This window comes from Elaeis guineensis, chromosome 11, assembly GCF_000442705.2.
Source record: "Elaeis guineensis isolate ETL-2024a chromosome 11, EG11, whole genome shotgun sequence".
NCBI classification, from domain to species: domain Eukaryota; kingdom Viridiplantae; phylum Streptophyta; class Magnoliopsida; order Arecales; family Arecaceae; genus Elaeis; species Elaeis guineensis.
Genome location: NC_026003.2, coordinates 58,587,424 through 58,610,973, shown reverse-complemented (window position 1 = coordinate 58,610,973; position 23,550 = coordinate 58,587,424). Strand labels below are relative to the sequence as shown.

At 43.8% G+C, this 23,550-nt stretch overlaps 1 protein-coding gene across 1 annotated transcript in view; it reads right to left on the bottom strand.

The window, feature by feature from the left end:
* Positions 1-21,040: 21,040 nt before the first annotated feature.
* LOC105035573 (membrane steroid-binding protein 1) overlaps positions 21,041-23,550 on the bottom strand; it is a 48,356-nt gene continuing 45,846 nt past the window's right edge. Inside the window, exon 2 of the mRNA XM_010911175.3 lies at positions 21,041-21,800. Within this exon, the coding sequence (XP_010909477.1) occupies positions 21,158-21,800 (643 nt within the window). The 3' untranslated portion in view covers positions 21,041-21,157. The remainder of the gene's footprint in view (positions 21,801-23,550) is intronic.

The window sequence follows — 23,550 nt, the reverse complement described above, 5'->3', positions numbered from 1 at the left end:
AGAGTCCGAAAGGCGTTGTGGAAGTTCGTCCACTGGAGGAGTCTGGAGGACACTACAGAAGGTCAACCACTGGAGGGTCCGGAGGAAATTTATCCGTTGGAGGGGTCTGGTTGGCACCGTTGAAGTCCGGTTGGTGCTGTTGAAGGTTGATGGCTGGAGAGGTACAGAAGACACCAGAGACAGTCGGTCATTATAGAAATTCGACTGCTGGAGCCCGTCCGTTGTAGAAGTTCGTCTGGAATCGAATTCTGTTGGTGCAAAAGTTCGGACGGAGTCCGATTCTTGCAAAAGTCTGGAAGGAGGCTGCTTATTTTAAAAGCTCGAATGGAGACCGATCGCCGTGGAAGCTCGGGTGAAGTTTGCCTGCAATAGAAGTTCGAACAGAATTCACTTACTGTAGAAGCTCAGATGGAATTCGAAAGGCGGTCGACCAGTGTAGAAACTTGGATGGAGTCTGGTTACTATAGAAGTCCTGCTGCTGGAGAAGCCCGGACATTGATAAAGTCTGAAAGAAGCTTGGAGTAAAGTCGATCTTGACAGGGAGAAGTCCGGAAGAGATTCGAAGAGTAGTCGATCACTGTAGAAAATCGACTGATAGTGAAGCCCAAAGAGCATTCGGAGCAATCCGATAGATGACTGAAGGAGCTCATTATTGGAGAAGTCTGGAGGGTACGGTAGGAGTTCGTCCATTGGAAGAATCTGGAGGACACTGTGGAAGGTCGACTGCAGGAAGAATCCGGATAGTACTATGAAAGTTCGGATGGCCAGGGGAGTTCAGAAAGACGTCGCACAAGGTCGGAAGCCGGAAGAGTCCTAAGAGGGTCGGCCTCTTACGAACTTCGGTTGGGGTTATTTTATACCCAACACCAGTCCCTCTACTTTCGAGTTCGGATTTCGAATGAAGAAAGTACAGAAAAATTTTCACAGCCGAAGTTGCCCCTTGATTTTTGTACTCGATTGTTTTCAGATATTTTGACGTTTGGCGCGTCGATGCTGGAGACTTTTCAAATCGAGGCGATCCGAAAAGATTTTTTTGAAATTCCTGCTGGAGCGATGCCCTAGGTACGGTGCAATAATGATTCTGTCAGTCGTCAGCCGTCTGCCACGATGAGTGGGACACGCGACGGTTGTAGATCGGTCAGAGGAGATCTGCAATCATTATTGCGCCAGACCTTGAGGTCTATTTAAACCCGTCCCCCTCCTTCAGGGGTTCCATCTTGCCTGAGATTTTTCTTCGATCCCTTCTTCTTGCCCGAGAGCTTCGTCTTCCTCCAGCGTCCCTCTCGGTCTTAGGTGCCCTTTAGGTCGACCCCCATCACCCTCGCTGCTTTCCTGCACCTCTCGGACCAACCTAGATTAGTTTCGGAACCCTTCTTCTTCTTGTTGTTCTTCCATTTTTCTTCCTCCACATTCTGCCCGTTCGGTTTCTCTACGAGCGCCTTGTTTCCTTTTTTTCTCAATTTTTTCGGAAGTTTTTTTTTGGAATTTTCATTTAATTCAAAATATCTTCCTACACTTCCTCCTCTAGCAGTTCTAGGAGTTCGTCAGCTATAGCCCCTCAAAATCCTAGTACTGTAGATGGACCTCATCTGATCTTTGTACCTGACACCATTCCCAGCTCTTTGATCTCGAACGAACTCTCACTGATTAGGATTCAGTATGGGGTTCCTCCGGAGTACGAGCTTGAGCTTTCCGGGCCAACTGATCGGGCTAGCGCCCCTCCCCTTGGCTACTTTTGCTTATACCAGGAAGCCTTCCGCGTCAGGCTTCGACTTCCACTTCCATCTTTTGTTGTTGCTTTTTTTCATTTTTTGAACATTTCTCTAGTTTCGGTAGCGCCGAAGTCCTTTAGATTTTTGATAGGATTTCTTTCCCTCTGTCATTTAGCTGAAGTCCGGCTGACTCTTTCCTTGTTTAGAAATTTTTATACCTTCAAGCATCACCCTTCGGCAAAGGACTGTGGTACTTCCCCCCCAGTTCGGTAGAAAAGGGTTGCTGAAAGGTGCCCCTCTTCTATCCACAACTGGAAGGAGAGGTACTTCTACGTCCGATGCCCGACCCTGATGCTGGGGTTGCCCCCCTAGGGCTCCCTGAGGGACTCCGTCCGCCGAGCTTCTAGCTTGGGGAAGGACGATCTAGAAGCCTCCAATAAACTTAAGGCTTATCCAGCTCCTCTCCTCTCCGACCTTCTAAAGGAGCAACTCTTATTTAATGTCGGCCTGAGCCCTCTCAACCTTATCGGTATTCTTTTTTTTCAAGTCATTCACTGCTTCCTCTTTTCTCTTATTCTGTTTCTAAGCTGTGTCGATCTTTTTTCATTGCAGATATGGACGCAGACGTAGCTCGGATACTAGCCAAGGGTCTCAAGGCCCACAAGAGAAAAGGCACCGCAACTTCTAGGTCGACGAAGAAGGCAAGGGTAGAAGAGACAGGCTCGGCCGTGCTTGCCCAGGCGGCCATTACCGTGGATGCCCCCTCCGACGTTGAGCCCGCACCCCCCGAGCTTCTTCAAAAAGCCCTCCGACCGAGGTTCCCACTCCAGAGTCTCATCCCGAGAAGGCGCCAGAGGCTGAAAGGAGGAGAAGAAAGAAGACAGTGGCCCACAAGATCCGCAGCAGCAGGGCTGCCACCGAGGGGGCCGACGGCTCCGAAGAGGATCCAGGGGAGAATCCCTTCAATAATAGGGACTTAATAAAAAGGTTGGTCGACGGGTGCGTTCTGCCCGAGGTCGTCCATAGGATCGTCCATGCCGATCCTGAACAGCGGGTTTGGGACTCTCTGGGATCCTTTCTTGAGGTAGACCGATTTACTTTTTCCTTCTTTTCACTTCTTCACTTAGTTCATTCCTTAACTTTCATATTGACTTCCTGGCCACTCTTACAGATTGGACACCAGCTCATCGCCAACATCGAGGCGATGAACAAGGCAAAGAAGGAAGCAGCCCAGACGGAGGAAGGTCGCCAGGCTGAGGCTGCCCGCCTCAAGGAGAAGATCGCCGAAGTCACGAGTCTCCAAGAGGCGCTTCAGAAGGAGGAACAAACCTCGACAGATCTGAAGGTCGCCCTGTAGGAGGAAAGGAAGAAGGCAGAGGCCGAGGTCTCCAAGCTGAAGGAGCAGATCCGACCCTAGTCTCGAAGGCACGGGCCCAAGCAATGGAGGAGTTCAAGACCTCCTCCGAGATGAGGGATCTGAATATCCAGTTCGGCCAGGCCGCCTTCATCAAAGGCTTCGAGCTTTGCCAGGAGAAGGTGGTCGAAAAATTCTTGGGCTTTATGATATCAGCTTCAGCTACTCCCTTCCAATTGGCCGATCTTCTCCCGTGCGGCGCCAACTCGACCTCGAAAGAGCTGATCTTGGAGGCCTGAGTCTAAGATCGATCGCTGGCGCGTTTCTGAAATTCCTCAAGCTCCTTCACGAAGTTGGCCTTCTTCCGGGTGTAGTCCATGAAGCCCTTTTTGTGGAGGTTCTGAAGGCGAGTAACCTCCACTGTAGCTTCCGAATGGCTCTTCCTCAGTCTGTGAAGTTCGTCGTCCATCTTCTTTGATTTCTTCATTAGGTGACAAACTTCCCTTCTCAGATCCCAGATCATGGACTTCAAGGGAATTCTCTGCGGTAGGGGAAGAGCTTCGGCAGGATACTGTTGTCGGAAAATAAGAGCGTCACAATGCAAATCATTGCAAGAAAGAGGAATCCGATTTTATTGATTGAATAATTCTTAAGTACAAAAAAAAATTTGTAACAAAGTATAAAATTAGAGGTCTCGGACCTCTGGAGCAGAAGTGGAGGAGCTCGGTGCCCCCGGAAGGTCGGCCACGGCAGCTGCGGCAGTTGAAGAGGTCCCAGCTGGAGGGAGACCGACAGCAGCTTCAGAAGGTCCAGCCTCATCATCGGATGCTTCATCCAGGAAGCTGAGATCGAGTTCGAAAAACTTTCCGACCACCTTCTTCTGGCAAAGCTCGAAGCCTTTGATGAAGGCGGCCTGACCGAACTGGATATTCAGATCCCTCATCTTGGAGGAGGTCTTGAACTCCTCCATTGCTTGGGCCTGTGCCTCCGAGACTAGGGTCGAGATCTGCTCCTTCAGCTTGGAGACCTTGGCCTCTGATTTCTTCCTTTCCTCCTCCAGGGCAGCCTTCAGATCTGCCGAGGTTTGTTCCTCCTTCTGAAGCGCCTCTTGGAGACTCGCGACTTCGATGATCTTCTCCTTGAGGCGGGCAGCCTCAGCCTGGCGACCTTCCTTCGCCTGGACTGCTTCCTTCTTTGCCTTGTTCATCACCTCAATATTGGCAATGAGCTGGTGTCCAATTGACAAGAGTGGTCAGGAAGTCAATATGAAAGCTAAAAAATGAACTAAGTGAAGAAGCGAAAGGAAGAAAAAAGTAAATCAGCCCACCTCAAGAAAGGACCCCACAGAGTCCCAAACCCGCTGTTCAGAATCGGCATGGATGATCCTGTGGACGACCTCGGGCAGAACGCACCCATCGACCAACCTTTTTATTAAGTCCTTATTGTTAAAAGGATTCTCCCCTGAATCCTCTTCAGAGCCGTCGGCCCCCTCGGTAGCAGTCCTGCTACTGTGAATCTTGCGGGCCACTGTCTTCTTCCTTCTCCTCCTTTCGACCCCCGACGCCTCCTTGAGATGAGACTCTGGAGCGGGAACCTCGATCGGAGAGCTTCTTGAAGAAGCTCGGGGGGCTGCGGGCTCGACGTCGGAGGGGGCATCCACAGCAATGGCCGCCTGGGCAAGCACGGTCGAGCCTATCTCTTCTACCCTTGCTTTCTTCATCGACCCAGAAGTTGCGGCGCCTTTTCTCTTATGGGCCTTGAGACCCTTGGCTAGTATCCGAGCTGCGTCTGCATCCATATCTGCAATGAAAAAAGATCGGCACAGCTTAGAAACGGAATAAGAGAAAAGAGGAAGCAACGAATGATTTGAGAAAGAAAAAAAATACCGGCAGGGTTGAGAGGGCTCAGGCCGATATTAAATAAGAGTTGCTCCTTCAGAAGGTCAGAGAGGAGAGGAGCTGGATAAGCCTTAAGTTTATTGGAGGCTTCTAGATCGTCCTTCCCCAGGCTAGAAGCCCGACGGACGGAGTCCCTCAGGGAGCCCCAGGGGGGCAACCCCAGCATCAGGGTCGGGCATCGGACGTAGAAGTACCTCTCCTTCCAGTTGTGGATAGAAGAGGGGACACCTTTCAGCAACCCCATTCTACCGAACTGGGAGAAAAAGTACCATCAGTCCTTTGCCGAAGGTGGCGCTTGAAGGTATAAAAATTTCTAAACAAGGAAAGAATCGGCCGAACTTCAGCTAAATGACAGAAGGAAACAAATCCTATCAGAAACCTAAAGGAGTTCGACGCTACCGAAACTAGAGAAATGTTCAAAAACCAAAAAAGAGCAATAACAAAAGATGAAAGTGGAAGTCGAAGCCCGGTGCGGAAGGCTTCCTGGTATAAGCAAAAGTAGCCAGGGGGAGGGGCGCTAGCCCGATCAGTTAGCCCGGAAAGCTCAAGCTCGTACTTCGAAGGAACCCCGTACTGAATCCTAATCAGCGAGAGCTCGTCCGAGGTCAAAGAGCTGGGAATGGTGTCAGGTACAAAGATCGAACGAGGTCCAACTACAGTACTAAGATTTTGGGGGGCTGTAGCTGACGAACTCCTAGAACTGCTAGAGGAGGAAGTGTGGGAGGATATTTTGAATCAAATAAAAATCTCAAAAAAAAAACTTTCGAAAAAATTAGAAAAAAAAAAACAAGGCACTTGCGGAGAAACCGAATGGGCGGAATGTGGAGGAAGAAAAACGGAAGAACAACAAGAAGAAGATGGGTTCCAGAACTAACCTAGGCTGGTCTGAGAGGTGCAGGAAAGTAGCGAGGGCGATGGGGGTTGACCTGAAGGGCGCCTAAGACCGAAAGGGATGCTGGAGGAAGATGAAGCTCTCGGGCAAGAAGAAGGGATTGAAAAAAAATCTCAGGCAAGGTGAAACCCCTGAAGGAGGGGGACGGGTTTAAATAGACCTCAGGGTCCGGCACAATAATGATTGTAGATCTCTTTTGGCCGATCTACAATTGCCGCGTGTCCCACTCGTCGTGCCAGACGACTGACAACTGACAGAATCATTATTGTGCCATACCTAGAGCAACGCTCCAGCGAAAATTCTGAAAAAATCTTTTCGGATCACCTTGATTTGAAAAGACCCCAGCACCGGCGCGCCAAATGCCAAGATATCTAGAAACAATCGAGTACGTAAATCGAGAGGGGCAACTTCGACTGTGAAAATTTTTTTGTACTTCATTCGAAATCCGAACTCGAAAGTAGGGGGACTGATGTTGGGTATAAAATAACCCCAACTGAAGTTCGTAAGAAGCCAACCCTCCCATGACTCTTTCGGCTTCTGACCTTGTGTGGCATCTTTCTGAACTTCTCCGACCGTCCGAGCTTCCACAGTACCATCCAGACTCCTCCAGCAGCCGACCTTCCACAATGTCCTCCAGATTTCTCCAACGGACGAACTCTTATCGTATCCTTCGGACTTCTCTGATGATGAGCTCCTTCAGTCGTCAATCGGACTGCTCCAAATACTCTCTGGGCTTCACTATCAGTCGAGCTTCTACAAAAAATGATCTCCATCCGGGCTTCCACGGTAATCGATCTCCATCCGAGCTTCTACAGTAAGCGAATTCCGTCCGAACTTCTATTGCAAGCGAACTTCAGCCGAGCTTCTACAATAAACGATCTCCATCCGCGCTTCCACGACAACCGATCTCCATCTAAGCTTCTACAGTAAGCAAATTCTATCCGAACTTCTATTGCAGGCGGACTCCATCCGAGCTTCTACAGTAAACGGCCTCCTTTCGGACTCCTACAAGAACCGAACTCCGTCCGAACTTCTACAGTGGATGGATTCCAGGCGAACTTCTACAACGGACGGGCTCCAGCAGTCGGATTTCTACAGTAACCGACTGTCTCCTGTGTCTTCCATACCTCTTCAGCCATCAACCTTCAACAGTGCCAACCAGACCCTCCAGCGGCCGTCCGAGCTTCCACAGTACCATTCGGACTCCTCCAGCGGTCGACCTTCCATAGTGTCCTCCAGACTCCTCCAGCAGACGAACTTCCACAATGCCTTTCGGACTCTTCTATCAGTCAACCTTCTACAATGCCTTCTGAATTTCGCTATCAGCCGACCTGCCGGATTTCTCATGCAACTGGACCTCTCCAGCGGACAGTCTTCAAACGAGCTTCCACATCAGACAAATTTCAGACGGACTTCTCTAGTAATCGACTCCAGTCGGATTTCTCCAACAGAAAGTTTCCATCCGGGCTTCTACAGCAGATAACCTCCGTCTGCAGCACCAACGCCTAAGCCACCCAACAACAGTTAACCCGTCAGCAACCTCGAAAACATCCGAGCTTCTCTTAGATTGCTGAGATAGAGAGCTATTCTACTCTACCAGACATCCCATCCGAGCTTCAGCCGTCTGGCCCAAACTCCCCGGCAAGTCACGACAACGGACACCACTCCACTCTCTGTAACAAACTCTCTACATGGCCCCACCACTCTCTGACGAGTTACGACAACGGACACTACTCCACTCTCCGTAACAAACTCCACGTGGCCCCACCACTCTCCGTAACAAACTCCACGTGGCCCCACCACTCTCTGACAAGTCGCGACAACGGACACCACTCCACTCTCCGTAACAAACTCCATATGACCCCGAACGGCCCACTACCAGGCAGTTACGGACATCGCTGTCAATCGGTTATGCTCTTCCATTTATAAAAAAGACCCCCCAGATACGTTCTCCTCTAAGCTCTAAACATTATCTCAAAACTCTACTAAAATCTCATTCGAGTGCTCCATTTCTGTTGAGGTAGAGTACTGACTTGAGCATCGAAGGGTCTTGCCGAAGCACCCCAACTCCAGTTTAGACTTTCTTTGCAAGTCCCGATGGCGATCGTGATCCTCTCGACTCCAGCTTCTCCGGCATCGGCGAAATTCTACACCAACAGAATTGTCGTGCCATCCAGGAAATGACAGCCCCGAAGTCAATAAAAGAAGTTCAGTGCCTTACTTGGAGAGTAGCAGCTCTGATCGCTTCATCTCAAGGTCGGCCGAATGGTGCCTACCTTTCTTTCAGACTCTCAAGTAGTCGAAGAACTTCTGTTGGACCACTGAATGTCAGCGAGCGTTCGAAGAATTGAAGAACCACCTCGGCTCACCTCCGCTATTGGCAAAGCTCGAACCTGGAGAGGAGTTATTCCTGTACCTGACGGTCTCCCCGTGGCTCTCGCAGTAGTTCTGGTTAAAGAAGTAAAGATTCAATGGTCAATCTACTACATAAGTCGAGTATTGAAAGACGTCGAAACCAGGTACACTAAATTAGAGAAACTAACTTACGCCCTATTGATTGCAGTCTGAAGGCTCCGACCTTACTTTCAAGGGCACACCATAACACTGCTCACCGACCAGTCGATTAAGGCGGTTCTGCATCGAGCGAATGTTTTCGGAAGGAAAACGAAATGGGTAGTTGAGCTCATGAAATTCGACATTAACTATCGACCTCGACCGATGAAATGGACCTCTCCCCCCATCCAGTCTCTTAATAACCGGGCCTTCGACTTTGCTCATGTTAGGATGAGGTTCTCCTCCTGTTCCTAACATGGCTGTGGGGGCACATAAAGGCCGTTGCAAGGAACTCTCTCCCCATCCGATCTCTTAATAATCGGACCTTCGTTTGTGTCGGGACGAGGTTCTCCTCTTTTCCTGACACGCTTAGTTTCGATTGTCTGAAGGAGCTACTCCCTATCATTATGAGCTCATGCCAAAAGAAAAGATATGTGAATATGAAACTTTTATTTAAAGCAAAGTTATCGGTAAAATATTCGTAAATTTTTTGAATTTCATAGTCGCGGAAGGTCTGCTCCTCCGAGCTCTTTTAGATAGTATGTTTCGGGCCGAACTACCTCCCTGACCTCATACGGACCTTCCCAGTTTGGGGCAAGTTTTCCTTGGTTCTGAGGTTGTGAAACAACGGCTCGCCGAAGTACTAAGTCCCCCGCTCTGAAGGCTTTGCTCTTGACCCGAGAGTTGTAGTAGCAAGCTACTTTCTGCTTGTAGGCTGCCATCCAACTTGAGCTGTCTCCCGCTTTTCTTCTAACAAGTCGAGGTTGGCCTTGAGATCCTGTGAGTTGCGCTGCTCGTTGAATGCCACAACTCGCACCAATGGAAGTTTGAGTTCAATCGGGATAACGACTTCTGTTCCGAAGGCTAAGGCAAAGAGGGTCTCCCCCATGGGCAGTCTTTGGGTAGTTCGGTATGCCCACAACACATGATAAAGCTCGTCTGCCCAAGTTTCCTTTGCTTTTTCAAGTCTCGCCTTGATTCCTTGCAACAGAGTCCTGTTAGTCACCTCGGCTTCATCGTTTGCCTGTGGGTGGACTATTGACGTGAAGTTATGGGAGATGTTTAAGTCCTCACAAAATTTAGCAAACCTTGCTCCAGCAAATTGTCACCCATTATCAGTAATGAGAGTTTTGGATAAGCCGAACCGACAAATGATTGACTTCCAGATGAAGTCCTGCACTTTAGCTTCTGTGATTTTTACCAAAGGTTCGGCTTCGACCCACTTGGTGAAGTAGTCAATTGTTACCAGGAGGAACTTCCGCTGTCCAGACGCCATGGAAAAAGATCCAAGGATATTCATTCCCCATTGTGCAAACGGCCATGGGGCACTCAAAGGTGTAAGTTCAGAGGCGGACTGTCTTTTGGATATTCGCATTTCTCTGACATCGATCACACTTTCTGACATATTCAATGGAGTCATGGTACATTGTAGGCCAGTAATAACCTTGTCAGAGTAGTTTGTGGGATAAGGATCTGACCCCCAGGTGACTTCTGCAGACTCTATGTACCTCCCATAAGGCAAAGTCAGCTTCAGAAGGTCGGAGACATTTCAGGAGGGGCAAAGAGTACGACCTCTTGTATAGCTTACCCTCATAAAGGATATATCGGGAGGCCTGGTTTCTAAACTTTTGAGCTTCTTTTGCATCATGAGGAAGAACCCCGTCTTTGAGGTATGCAACCGGTGGGTCAATCCAGCTGGGTTCATGGCTGATCTCCATTACAAGCTACGGTTCTTCCGTACTTGGACACTTCAGAACTTCGAAGAAGACTTTCTTGAATAGTTCAGCCGGAGCCAGTGTAGCCAACTTGGAGAGAAGATCGACCCTGGTATTTTCTGCTCTTGGAATCTGCTTGATGTCAAAGCTGCCAAAAGCAGGGATGATCTCTTTTACCTTTTCGAGATACTTGACCATACTGTCCTCCCGAGCTTCATAGTTCCCGCTGACTTGTCCCACCACCAATTGGGAGTCACTGTAGACTTGGAGCCAATCTGCTTTTAATTCTTTGGCGATCTTTAGTCCTGCAATCAGAGCTTCATATTCTGCTCCATTATTTATCGCAGGGAACTTGAAGCGCAGCGCGTACTCTGCGATAATTCCTTCTGGATTGATCAAGATCAGGCCCGCGCCCCGCCTGACATGTTAGAGGAACCATCCACGTATAGGGCCCAAAAACCATCAGGGAGATCTGTTCTTTCCTCAGGGGAGTTCGGCTGGAGCCCTGGGTCATCAGCTTCACCTCGTTCAAGTTCGGCTTCTTCTGGGATAGTGCATTCCACTATGAAGTCTGCTAATATCTGGACTTTTATCTTTGGCCGAGGTCGATAGTTGATGTCGAATTTCATAATCTCAACTGTCCATTTTGCTATCCTTCCGGAAGCATCCGCTCGATGCAGAACTACCTTAATCGGCTGGTCGGTGAGCAGTGTTATGGTGTGCCCTTGAAAGTAAGGTCGGAGCCTTTGGGTTGCAATCAACAGGGCGTAAGTTAATTTCTCTAATTTAGTGTACCTGATTTCGATGTCTCTCAATACTCGACTTATGTAGTAGATCGGCCATTGAATCTTTGCTTCTTCTTTAACCAGAACTGCTGCGAGAGCCACGGGAGAGACCGTCAGGTACAGGAATAACTCTCCAGGTTTGGGCTTTGCTAATAGCGGAGGTGAGCTGAGGTGGTTCTTCAATTCTTCGAACGCTTGCTGACATTCAGTAGTCCAACAGAAGTTCTTCGACTGCTTGAAAGTCTGAAAGAAAGGTAGACACCATTCGGTCGACCTTGAGATGAAGTGATTCAGAGCTGCTACTCTCCCAGTAAGGCGCAGAACATTTTTTATTGACTTCGGGACGGTCATTTCCTGGATGGCACGAATCTTTTCTGGATTTGCTTCGATCCCGCACCCCGATACCATAAAGCCCAAGAATTTTTCTGAGGTTACTCCAAAAGCGCACTTGGCTGGGTTCAGCTTCATCTTATATTTTTGCAGGACGCCGAAGGTCTCCTCAAGGTCGGCGACATGATTCATTGAGGATTTGCTTTTTACAAGTATGTCATCCACGTAGACCTCCATGTTGCGGCCGATCTGCTCTTTGAAGATCTTGTTCACCAACCGTTGATAGGTCACCCCTGTATTTTTTAGGCCAAAAGGCATGACCTTGTAACAGAAAAGACCACGGTCAGTGATAAAAGTAGTTTTTTCTTCGTCCTCCGATGCCATCCTGATTTAATTGTAGCCAGAGAATGCATCCATAAAAGTGAAAAGCTCATGGCCTGAGGTTGCATCTATTAATTGGTCAATTCTGGGCAGAGGGTAACTGTCTTTCGAGCAAGCTTTGTTCAGCCTTTTGAAGTCTATACACATCCTCCACTTGCCGTTCGCTTTTTTGACGAGAACCACATTGGAGACCCAGTTCGGATAGTTGACTTCTCTGATGAACCCGACTTTCTGGAGTTTATCAACTTCCTCAGCTATTGCCTTCTGCCTTTCCAATGCATGACCTCGAATTTTTTTCTTCATCGGTCAATGTTTGGGATCAACAGCTAGACGGTGTTCCATGACTTTCGCATCAATCTCCGGTATGTCCGTCGGAACCCATGCAAAAACATTCGCATTCTTTTGTAGAAAATTGATGAGTTGTGTCCGTACCTCTTTTCCCAGGTTGGAGCCGATCTTCACCACGTGCTCTTCATTCCCATCGTTCAAAGGAATTGAGGCAAGATCTTCAATTGGCTCACCCCGCTCTTCAGCAAGGTTGTCGCGGGTGTTTAACCCATCAACCGGACAGGGGTCAGACTGACTATTTCTTTGTAAGGATATGTTATAGCAGTGTCTTGCCAGGACTTGATCTCCTTTGACCTCTCTGACCCCTTGGCTTGTAGGAAATTTTAATTTCAAATGGTAGGTCGATACCACAGCTCGGAGGGTGTTGAGGTCAGGTCGGCCGAGTATTGCATTGTAGGCAGATGGTGCCCTTACTACCAGAAATCTACTTGCGCTCTAGATTGTTTCGGACACCGACCTGTAACTACGGTCAAAGTTATTACTCCTACTGGCACAGCATCGCCAGTGAATCCTACCAATGGGAAGCTTATCAACCCTAATCGATCATCTGGAATAGATATTTTTGAGAATGCATCGTAAAACAAAATATCGATCAAGCTTCCATTATCAACAAGAATGCGGCGTACATCATAGTCAGCAATATTTAAAGAAACTACGACCACATCATTATGGGGGAATTGGATCCCCTGGACATCTTCTTCAGTAAAGGTTATAAATTCTTCAGTCCTCTGTCGCTTGGACGGTCCGTCGATCCACTGACTGCTCCCCGCCAGGGTCCTCCAGAGATGGTGTTGATGATCCTGATTGGAGATCGATCTTCAGGCTGTTCTTCCCTCCTTGGCAGCTCTGGCTGTGGTAGGACCCTCGATCGATCTTCTCTACCTTCAGGCCGGCGTCGGATGAATCTGTTGAGCCGACCTCATTTGATGAGCTCCTCGATCTCATCTCGAAGCTGAATACACTCTTCCGTGTCGTGGCCGTGGTCACGATGATAGAGACAAAACTTGTTAGGGTTGCACTTCCCGGGATGTGTGCACATCTTTTTCAGCCTTGGCAGCTGCTCCTTGATCTCCATCAGCACTTGAGTTTTTGGAGCATTGAGAGGGGCATAGCTATGGAATCTTCCTGGGGGAGAGCTCCGCCGAACTCTGTGGTTCGGACTTCTCTACCTACGAGCTCTGAGAGGAGTTCGGACATGTTTATGTCTGGGGGGAGTTCGAGAACGTGGCCGAACTTCACTCGACCCTTTTTCAGCTGCGGGCTTGTAGGAATTACCCACCTGCCGCTCCTTCGCGGCCTCCTCGTACCTTAGCTTGAAAGCTTCCTCTGCCCGAGCATATCCTTCGACCCAAGCCAGCAAATCAGCGAAGTCCCTGGGATACTTCTTTTCTAGAAAAAATAAAAGGTCATTTTTTTGAAGATCGCTCTTCAGGGCAGCCATCGCAATTGATTGGTCCAAGTTCCGGACCTTCAATGCGGCAGCGTTAAAACGGTTGACATAAGTTCAGATGGATTCTCCCTCCTTTTGCTTGATGTTGATGAGGGACTCCGAACCTCTCCGGGGACGTCGGCTGCTAACGAAATGAGCCGCAAACTGATGGCTCATTTGATCAAAGGAGAAGATAGTATCCAGCTTCATGTCGAGTACCAATTTCTTGCTGCTCCTTTCAAGGTAGATGGAAAAGCCCGGTACAGGATGGCATCTGGCGCACCATGGAGCAGCATCATTATCCGGAAGGCCTCCAGGTGGTCAACCGGATCTGAGGTCCCATCGTAGCTCTCAAATTGGGAGAGCTTGAAGTTCGACGAGATCGGTTCCTGCATAATCTTTTGAGAAAAAGGAGAGTCAGTACAGATATCCTCACCGTAAGCAGGTGGAGTATGGCGGAGCTCCTCGATCCGCAGGTTCATCTCTTGGAACCTTTGATCCAGGAGATCCTCTCGATCACGAATCTCGTGGGTCTTCTGGCAGAACGGAGGTAGGGACCCTCCGGGGGTGGAATCATGATCAGACAGAGGGCTCTCCGCCTTCTGCTTCCCCTTTCTGGGGGATATAGGGCGACTGGCCCAAGTGGGCCACCCGATCGCTGGATTTTGAAACTCCGACGATGCTCTTTCCAGCCGCACAGATGCCTGCTGCTGCTGCATGGCCTGCACCGATTCGGTGATGCCCCTGACCTGCTGAACCAGCAGGTCGAACTGTTCCATGCCGACTGTCGTTGCCGGAGGAGGAGCTTGGGAAACTGGAGACGAGGCTGAAGCTAGCGGATCTTGCTGAGATCTGGCTATAGAGGCCGTAGATCGCCTGGTGGATGCCTTTCGGGGAGGCATCAAACTGGGATCTGGCTAGAGAAGAAGAAGAAGATGTCGAAGAAGATGACCGGAGACGGTCCCGTTGAGTACTCCTTTAAGAATAAGGGTCCTGCGAAGACACAGAGGCTCTTCCTCTAGCGCCAATTCTGTTGATGCAAAATTCCACCGATGTCGGAGAAGCTGGAGTCGAAAGGATCACGGTCGCTGTCGGGACCTGCAAAGAAAGTGTAAACTGGAGTTGGGGGTGCTCCGGCAAGATCCTCTGACGCTTAAGTCAGTACTCTGCCTCAACAGAAATGGAGCACTCGAATGAAATTTTAGCAGAGTTTTAAGATAGTGTGTAGAGCTTAGAAGAGAACGTATCTGGAGGGTCTCTTTTATAGATGGGAGAGTGTAACCGATTGACAGCGACGTCCGTAACTGCCTGGTAGTGGACCATTCGAGGCCACGTAGAGTTTGTTACGGAGAGTGGAGTGGTGTCCGTTGTCGCGACTTGTCAGAGAGTGGTGGGACCACGTGGAGTTTTTTATGGAGAGTGGAGTGGTGTCCGTTGTCGCGACTTGCCAGAGAGTGGTGGGGCTACATAGAGTTTGTTACAAAGAGTGGAGTGGTGTCCGTTGTTGCGACTTGCCGGGATTCGGGTCGGATGGCTGAAGCTCGGATGGGACGTCTGGTAGAGTAGAATAGCTCTCTGTCTCAGCAATCTAAGAGAAGCTCGAATGTTTTCGAGGTTGCTGACGGGTTAACTGTTGTTGGGTGGCTTAGGCGTTGGTGCTGCAGACGGAGGTCATCTGCTGTAGAAGCCCGAACGAAAACTTTCTGTTGGAGAAATCCAACTGAAGTCTAAATGCTAAAGAAGTCCGTCTGGAATTTGTCTGATGTGGAAGCTCGTCTGAAGACTGTCCACTGGAGAGGTCCGGTTGCATGAGGAATCTGGCAGAAAGTCGGTCGATAGCGAAATTCGGAAGGCGTTGTAGAAGGTTGACCGATAGAAGAATCCGAAAGGTGTTGTGGAATTTCGTCCGCTAGAGGAGTCTGGAGAACACTGTGAAAAGTCGACCGCTAGAGGAGTCCGAATGGTACTGTGGAAGCTTGGACGTTGGAGGGTCTGGTTGGCACTGTTGAAGGTTGATGGCTGGAGAGTATGGAAGACACAGGAGACAGCCGGTTACTATAGAAATCCGACTGCTGGAGCCCGTCCGTTGTAGAAGTTCGCTTGGAATCCATCCACTGTAGAAGTTCGGACGGAGTCCGATTCTTGTAGGAGTTCGGAAGGAGGCCATTTACTGTAGAAGCTCAGATGGAGTCCGCCTGCAATAGAAGTTCGGACGGAATTCGCTTACTGTAGAAGCTCGGATGGAGATCGATTGTTGTGGAAGCTCGGATGGAGACCGTTTATTGTAGAAGCTCGGCTGATGTCCGCCTGCAATAGAAGTTCGAACAGAATTCGCTTACTGTAGAAGCTCGGATGAAGACCGATTGCCGTGGAAGCTCGAATGGAGACCGTTTATTGTAGAAGCTCGACTGATAGTGAAGCCCAGAAAGCATTTGGAGCAGTCCGATGGACGACTGAAGGAGCTCATATCGAAAAAATCCGGAAGGTACGATAGGAGTTCGTCCGTTGGAAAAATCTGGAGGACATTATGGAAGGTCGGCTGCTAGAGGAGTTCGGATGGTACTGTGAAAGCTCGAACGGTCGGAGAAGTTCAGAAAGACACTGCACAAGGTCGGAAGCCGGAAGAGTCCTAAGAGGGTTGGCCTCTTACGAACTTCGGTTGGAGTTATTTTATACCCAACAATAAAGAAAAGGTCAGTACGTCCGGTGTTGATCTGAATCAGAACCATTCATTTCTTATCATCAAAATCAATATCTCAAAAATTTTTAATTTTTTTAAGATTTCAAAATCATGATCTCATTTTTTATAAAAATAATATTCAATACCTCATACTTAGATCAAAATCAAACCTCTTGTAAAAAGAAAAAAATCAATATCTTAATTTCTGAATAAGAATTTCTTCTTTTTTTTTCAAAATACTAAGCACTTTTAATTAATCAACCCATCATAAGATAGGAAAACATATTTCTATGAAGCATATGATGATATCCAAATCAGTAAAAATTTAAAAATATTTTCTCTTATTTATGCTTTCAAATATTAAAAATTTATTTTTTTAATCTCATCCTTAAACTTTTGATGTTTTAATTTTTTTTTATGCAAATTCATCATTAAATCATTTTATAAAGAAAAGATCAATATCACTAATATTGATTAGAATCAATACCACTATTTCTGATCATCGAAATTAATCTCTCAATTCTAGATAAAGATATCAAATTTTTTACCAAAAATCTTTAACTGCTCGTGATTTAATCAATTTATCATAAGATCATAAATAAATTTTACTACATTCTCCATAGATAAACTTTTGAGTATAAAAATCTAAGATCAAAATCAATATTCGATAAACAATCTCAAATTCTTTTTAATAAATAGAGAATTATTTAATTCTAAGATAAAAAAAATTATCTCTAAATATTTTAAATTTAAAATCAAAAATCAAAGATCCACTCATCCTAGAATTAGGATGCTAAATATTTTTGTAGCATTATAGATGGAAGCACCACTTTAAAAAATCATATTAAGGATATCCAAAATTTTTTAAAAATATTATTCTTTCTAATATCAATGAATTTCTTGTATCAAAACATATCATCTATCATAATTTTTTAACTCAAAGCGTCAATATTCCTGACTTACTCAAAATAATTCAGATCACCATGCTTCCACTGCGCACTCTGTTCTAACAATCAAAATTCTTAGGTTCATCAAAAAAATTTGATCAAATTATTTCTTTATCTTATCAACAAAAAAGATTCTAAAATTTCAAATTTCAATTGAAGCCAAAGATTAACTTTCGATTCCCATTCATACTTTTACTAGTGTATAATAATCTTGATTAACCCTTGAGTCCAATATTACATTTAAAACCATCATATAGATTTACTATAATCAATATAAATCAAATCTTAATTTCATATCAATTCAATTCGATAATTCCAAATCAAAATTTTTGTAAGTGAAATCAATGAGAAAATCCTTCAATGCTCCATTAAGTTAGGACATAATCAGAACATATAAGAAGTTCAAATCATTATCTTTTCTAAAGTTTCTATCATCAGGATCTTCAATATCTATCAAGTATCCTTTCATAACAATCATACAAGCCTCAAAAAAATCAAATCTCCATTTAATAGTAGATTCAATCAAAGATCTCATTAATAAAAGCAAAAGATCTCCATATCAATTCCTAAATCTAAAATTTATAAATTATAAATTCACATAGATCCCATAAACTCAAATAAATATAAATCAGATCTTTTATCTTATTCTAAATATATCAGTTATTCATTAACAATCTCAACAATAATATCAAAAATCTCTTGAAACTTAGATACGAAATCTTTAAATTAAAATTTTATACACATCATATAATCTCCAAGAAACACAATAAGATCTATTATTTAGATCTAAAGATGATGATTAAAGATCCCAGTACAATAAATATCCTACAATCTCTAATCCATTTCATTAATAAGAAATAGGCTTCTTTGCAATATCTCCAAATATGCATTCATCCTAATATGTCACTTTATATATGATCCACATACCAAGTTCAATTTCGATAAATATTCCAATCAAACATCATAAAAGACTCTCTTAGTCCATCCTAGAATAATATTTTATCATCAAATCTTTATCTTACCAATAATAGTCAACTTTTCAATTAAAAATAATACCATAGTATTATTCTCACATCGAATTTAAACTTATGATTCACTTGAATAATCAATGATCAAATTAATAACCATAATGCACAATAAAATTTCATATCAATCTTTTTGTAATTACTTTCGATCAAAATCTAACTAATCAAATAATGATCCATAAATCATCCATCATATTTCAAACTCTATATGTCATATTTCTTATAATCTTTTTATACATAATCTCAATATTTAATCAAAAATTATAAAGATTTCTCCCACTACAATCATCAAAGATCTACACCATAATATCCCTAGTGTCTATCCACTAATACTCATTCTATACATATCTTAATTCATCCACTAATGCTCTGATACCACTTTAATTGTCATACCCCCAACCCGAGATTGCGAGCCGAAGATCATGACAACCACCGCATACTCATAGGAAACTCTTCCCACAAGCATGCAAGGCATCTTATCATGCTATCATAAAGCAACAGCGAAAAAATTAATCAATAATTTGAATCAAAAATATAATAATCTAAATTTCTTCTTTAATATCTCAAAGAACACAACAATGTTCAATAAACCTTACATTAAATTCAATAAGACTTTCAATCTAAAATAAAAATATTAAAGTCCTGCTTCTTATCACTCTTCCATTCATATCTTGTATCATCTTAATTCCTCAATATCTGTAAAAACAATAAAAATAAGAGATAATGAACTAGACAACCCAATAAGCAATGATCACTTTCAACAGATTTCATCAAGTATTAAAGTAAATAATCATTTATAAAAAATAAACATATAAATTTCATCAATTCGAAATCAATTTCAATTATGCAATATAATTTATGCTAAATTTATTTTTTTTAAAAAAATTTAAATTTCTTTCAAAATTTCAACTTCTTTTATTCTTAAGTTCTTTTCATCAACCATGAGCTATGACCATATTTTCTCTGTGGTAGGATCATAACACCGCGTATCTTCTTGCAGTAAGTTATGAATCTAGTAGCAAAATCCTTCGAAACTGCTGATCTCACTGACGATTTATCGTTGGTCTCTCTAGCGACATATTGCTGGTCTCACTGACGACATAAACCCTCAGAACAAATCAATTATCAACGTATATGCCCCATTGACGGAGTCCTTTACATAGTTAAGTTGTCAATTCATATTGTTCTTATCAGAATTCTTCATAAATCATGTTTCATATTTTAATTTCGATAAAAAAATATATAATCATGTAATATCAAAATCAATAATATAATGCATCATAAAATCAATATATTCAATCATGCTTCATCATAATATTTTAAATAAAATATTTTCATAACAAAATATCATTCATCCAATTCATACATTGTTTCATAAATTATGTTAAAAAAATATATTATAATTTATCGATAAATCTAGAAAAAATAAAATATTACTTACCTCAAACGCATTCCAATAATCTACACAATTCTATAAATTTTCTTTCAAAAATTCTATAATTAAATCATATCGCGACATCCTATGATCAAGCATCCACAATCCTATACAAGATCAATTTCAATAATTAGAAAAGATCTAAATAATTAAGAAAAATAGAATTGATGGACATCCGTATCCTATTATTCAGATTGATCCGATCATCTAATTTCATCTGATCTAAATCCAATTAGAACATAAACGATCCAAAATTTGACTATCAAATCAAATCGGATTCGAAGTGATAAAATCAAAATTCCTTCATTGGATTCATGAATCAAGTGAAAAGAGAAAATCAGAGGAGAGAGAATTTATGAGATACAATCCAAATTAATCAGGTGCCACAGTCCAACATCTCGATTAGTGTGATCAAAATGATCTAATCTAAATCATGATTAAGTCAGGATCATGGATAATCAAATTAAAAAATATCAGATCTGATCAAAGTGAATGCCAGTACGCTACCCGACAATCATGGATCAAGATTCAGATCAAAAATATTAAAAAAAATTCCTCATTGATAAATCTTTTTAGAGAGAGATTGATCAAGAGAGACAGTTTTAGGAAGAGAAAATTCATCTTGGACTCTTCAGATGATATGATTCAACTAATCCGATCGATCAGATCAAAAATTATCATGTAAATAATTCAATAAAATCATGAAAAATAAAATCTTAAAAATATTAGATCTGATCAAGATGATGCCGATATACCGTCCGACGATCACAGATCAAAATTTATTATTAGAATCAATTTTAATTCACCATCATTCTTCTCAAAATTCTAAAAATCTTAAGAAAGAAATAACCTAGAGAGAGAATTCTAGAGAGAAAATAAAGAGAAAGTAAAAAGAGACTAGAGAGAGAAGAAAAGAAAGAGAGTTTATTTATTTTTTTTTTTCTTTTCCTTCTTCTCGTGGCCTCCTTTGGGCAAAACAGAGATCGTGTGGTCCCCTCTTTTGATCGACCGATCAATGACGCGACCGACATAACGATGGCCAACAACAGAAAAACGACAACAAAATGACTCGAAAGAAGTGAATCTGACAATCAGCGATGACCATCGACGTCGAAAACCGAGAAGAACAAAAAAAATAAAAATTTCTTCCGCAATAAAATCCGACGACTCCGACCACCGACGATCGTGCACACTGATATGAAAAAGAAAGAGGAGAAAGGAGGAAGAGAAGCAGAAACTTATCTCGAACTCCGATAATGTCTCTGATGAAAAATTGAGGCAAACACGGTGAAAGCTTCCATAAAAAAACTCCGACAATTCTCACCATTTGGCCCTTGATTTTTTGATGGGAGAGAAAAAAATCTCCCTTTTAAATAGGATCGGAGGGGAAGAGTCATGACATTTTCCGACTCCAATTAGGAGCCCGTCAGGAGGAAAGAGAAGACTTCCTACGAGAGTCTTCTTCGGTTCTCTATTTTTTTTTTTTTCCTATCGGCTTTTATGGACTGGGTTTAAGGCTCAATTGGGCCAGGTCATAACACATATAAACATAAAAATGAAGAACATCCCTCCCCTGCCTCTGAAAACAGAACAGTCATGAGTTCTATATCATGCAGATCAACAGAACCCTCCATATCTGACGGTTTACCATGAGAACAAAACACTAATTTGAACTACTCTTTGGTTCCTCCACCAGAACTGGCTTCCATCGGATTTGCATTGTGGTCAGCAGCATCAGTTTCAGCACCATGTTCTGCTGGAGTATTGACCTTCAATTCTGTCTTACACGCTTCTTCATTACCATGACCTGCTGGACCATCTTCCTTTGATTCTGCTATATGCACTGATTTAGCACCATGTTCTGCCTGACCTCCCGGACCATCTTCCTCTGATTCTGCGATATGCACTGATTTAGCACCATGTTCTGCGTGATCTCCCGGACTATCTTCCTCTGATCTTGCTATATGCTCTAATTTAGCACCATGGTCTGCCTGACCACTGTCCTTGGATTCTACAGCATGACCTGCTTGACTCTCTGCCGGGCTGATGTCTGTGGTATCAGGACCTTTCTCTGTTGTTTCAGAGGTACTTCCTGTGGACGCATCTGCCACAGGCACAGTTTTCTTTATTGTCCCGACCTTCCCATATTTGCTCATGAACTTGTATTCCCAGTCCTGCAGCGCATCAAGCTCAAAAGGGCCAAGCCCAGAAATATCGCCAGTCAGATCCTTTGGTTCGAAGGACATTTTAGCCAATGCCCTACTAGCATCTTTACCAGCAAATAATGCATATGGGCCACCAGGTCCATAAAACATCCTGTGTAAGGAAACACAAAAATATGAAGCAGATTTCAAATACTTGCAGCATCATTCAAAAGCTGAATTCAAGGACAAGATTTATTCACATTTAGTAGTATAACTAACGTGCTAAAGGTCAATTAAGCTGGTTGGGAGGAAAGGCAAAACAAATATGTGACAAGCATTCTCGCAATGAGAGCACATGTTGATAATGGATTCATCTGAAGAATTGATGGCCCATGGGAAAAAGATCAAAATCACCAACTAGATGAAGAATAACTATTAGATCACGACAATAGATAATGATAAGATAATTTGTTTCTCTAAATGTAGCTCATATGAAGCCATGCTGCACAACATGCAGCAACACCAATAATGAAGTTCAGTCGTGGTCCCCAGATCCCATGGTGACAAGTCTTAATATGGTAAATAAAAAACTTACACGCCCATTACAAAAAAAAGACTAGCTTCAATTATAAAGCATGATTTTTCCATTTATATTGCACACAGGAGGGCCATTCAGGCACGTATCTCACCTCTTATTGCTTAGCTTGATACACATATAAAGAATTTCAACTATGATCAACCACCACAGGAGAAATCATAAAAGCACATTGTTTAGCTTTAGAAAACAAGAAATTGAATCATACACTAATTGACTGTAGGTCATCTCAATGTGCATCTACCAGACAACTTCACAGCCTCCCTTTCTTTCTCAAAGTATTGAGCATGTCTAACTATCTAGAATCCAGTTCTCACCCCAAAAGAAATATTCCCACTGGCAGCAATCATCATTTGATCTTTTCTGTTTTCTAAATATTTCCTCAGCTCTGCAAGCTCCAAAAAATTACATTACAGTAAGATCCAGAGTGAAGAAATGAAACTTCCAGTCCTACCATTTGGTTCTCCACATCTGCACATGTTTTTCTGCTCCGTGTCACATGTCACCAGTTATAACATGACCCTAAGGGTTGGGCTTGACACATTGGACCATGGTCCGACAGCATATGCAAAGTGCAGTTTTGATGCTCCGATCATGACCGCCACACATGGCCTGAATCTTACAAGCATCTTGATATCCAAGGGTCATCTGATGAGAGTGACCCAATCCACTTCCTCATCCAAATACTTCCAATTTCAGTTCTTCATTTTTCCGGCACATGAAACATTTCGACACTCCATAACACTTTGTATCATCAGGCCTTCATGACATGTCAATTCCTGGCAATACTACAGAAAAGGGTTAAGTCTAGTATCGTACTTCACAAAAATGTCTAGTATCATACTAAGGTTCTGTTTTGACATCATCAATCTATCAGACTGGCCCCAAGCAAAAACACATGGTTAAAACATATCTACATCTTACAAGCTCATACACTGAGTGTGGATCATGCTACTGTGTTGGATCCTTCCTCAAAGTTGCCTTCCCTGATTCTCCCACCATTCAAGACATGGCATTCATGTCACACATCTGGAGAAAGCTAGGTTGCCAATAAAATTGTAGGAGCTAAATCACCTTCAAAAGAAGTACAGATTATATCGACCAATCCATGGGAATGCAGACACCACCTAAAATTGACTCCTCGGAACCCAAGACTTGCTATAGGATACATATGGGCCCAAGTCCAAATTTATGTACATTCAGAAAATGCACCTACTGTTCTATTAGAGATCATCGACTAAATCCTTATGCTCTTCTACATATGCTGCCTAACAGATCCAGAATAAGGCTGCAACGTAAGTTTCATTTTGAAACTTGATTTTTCTTT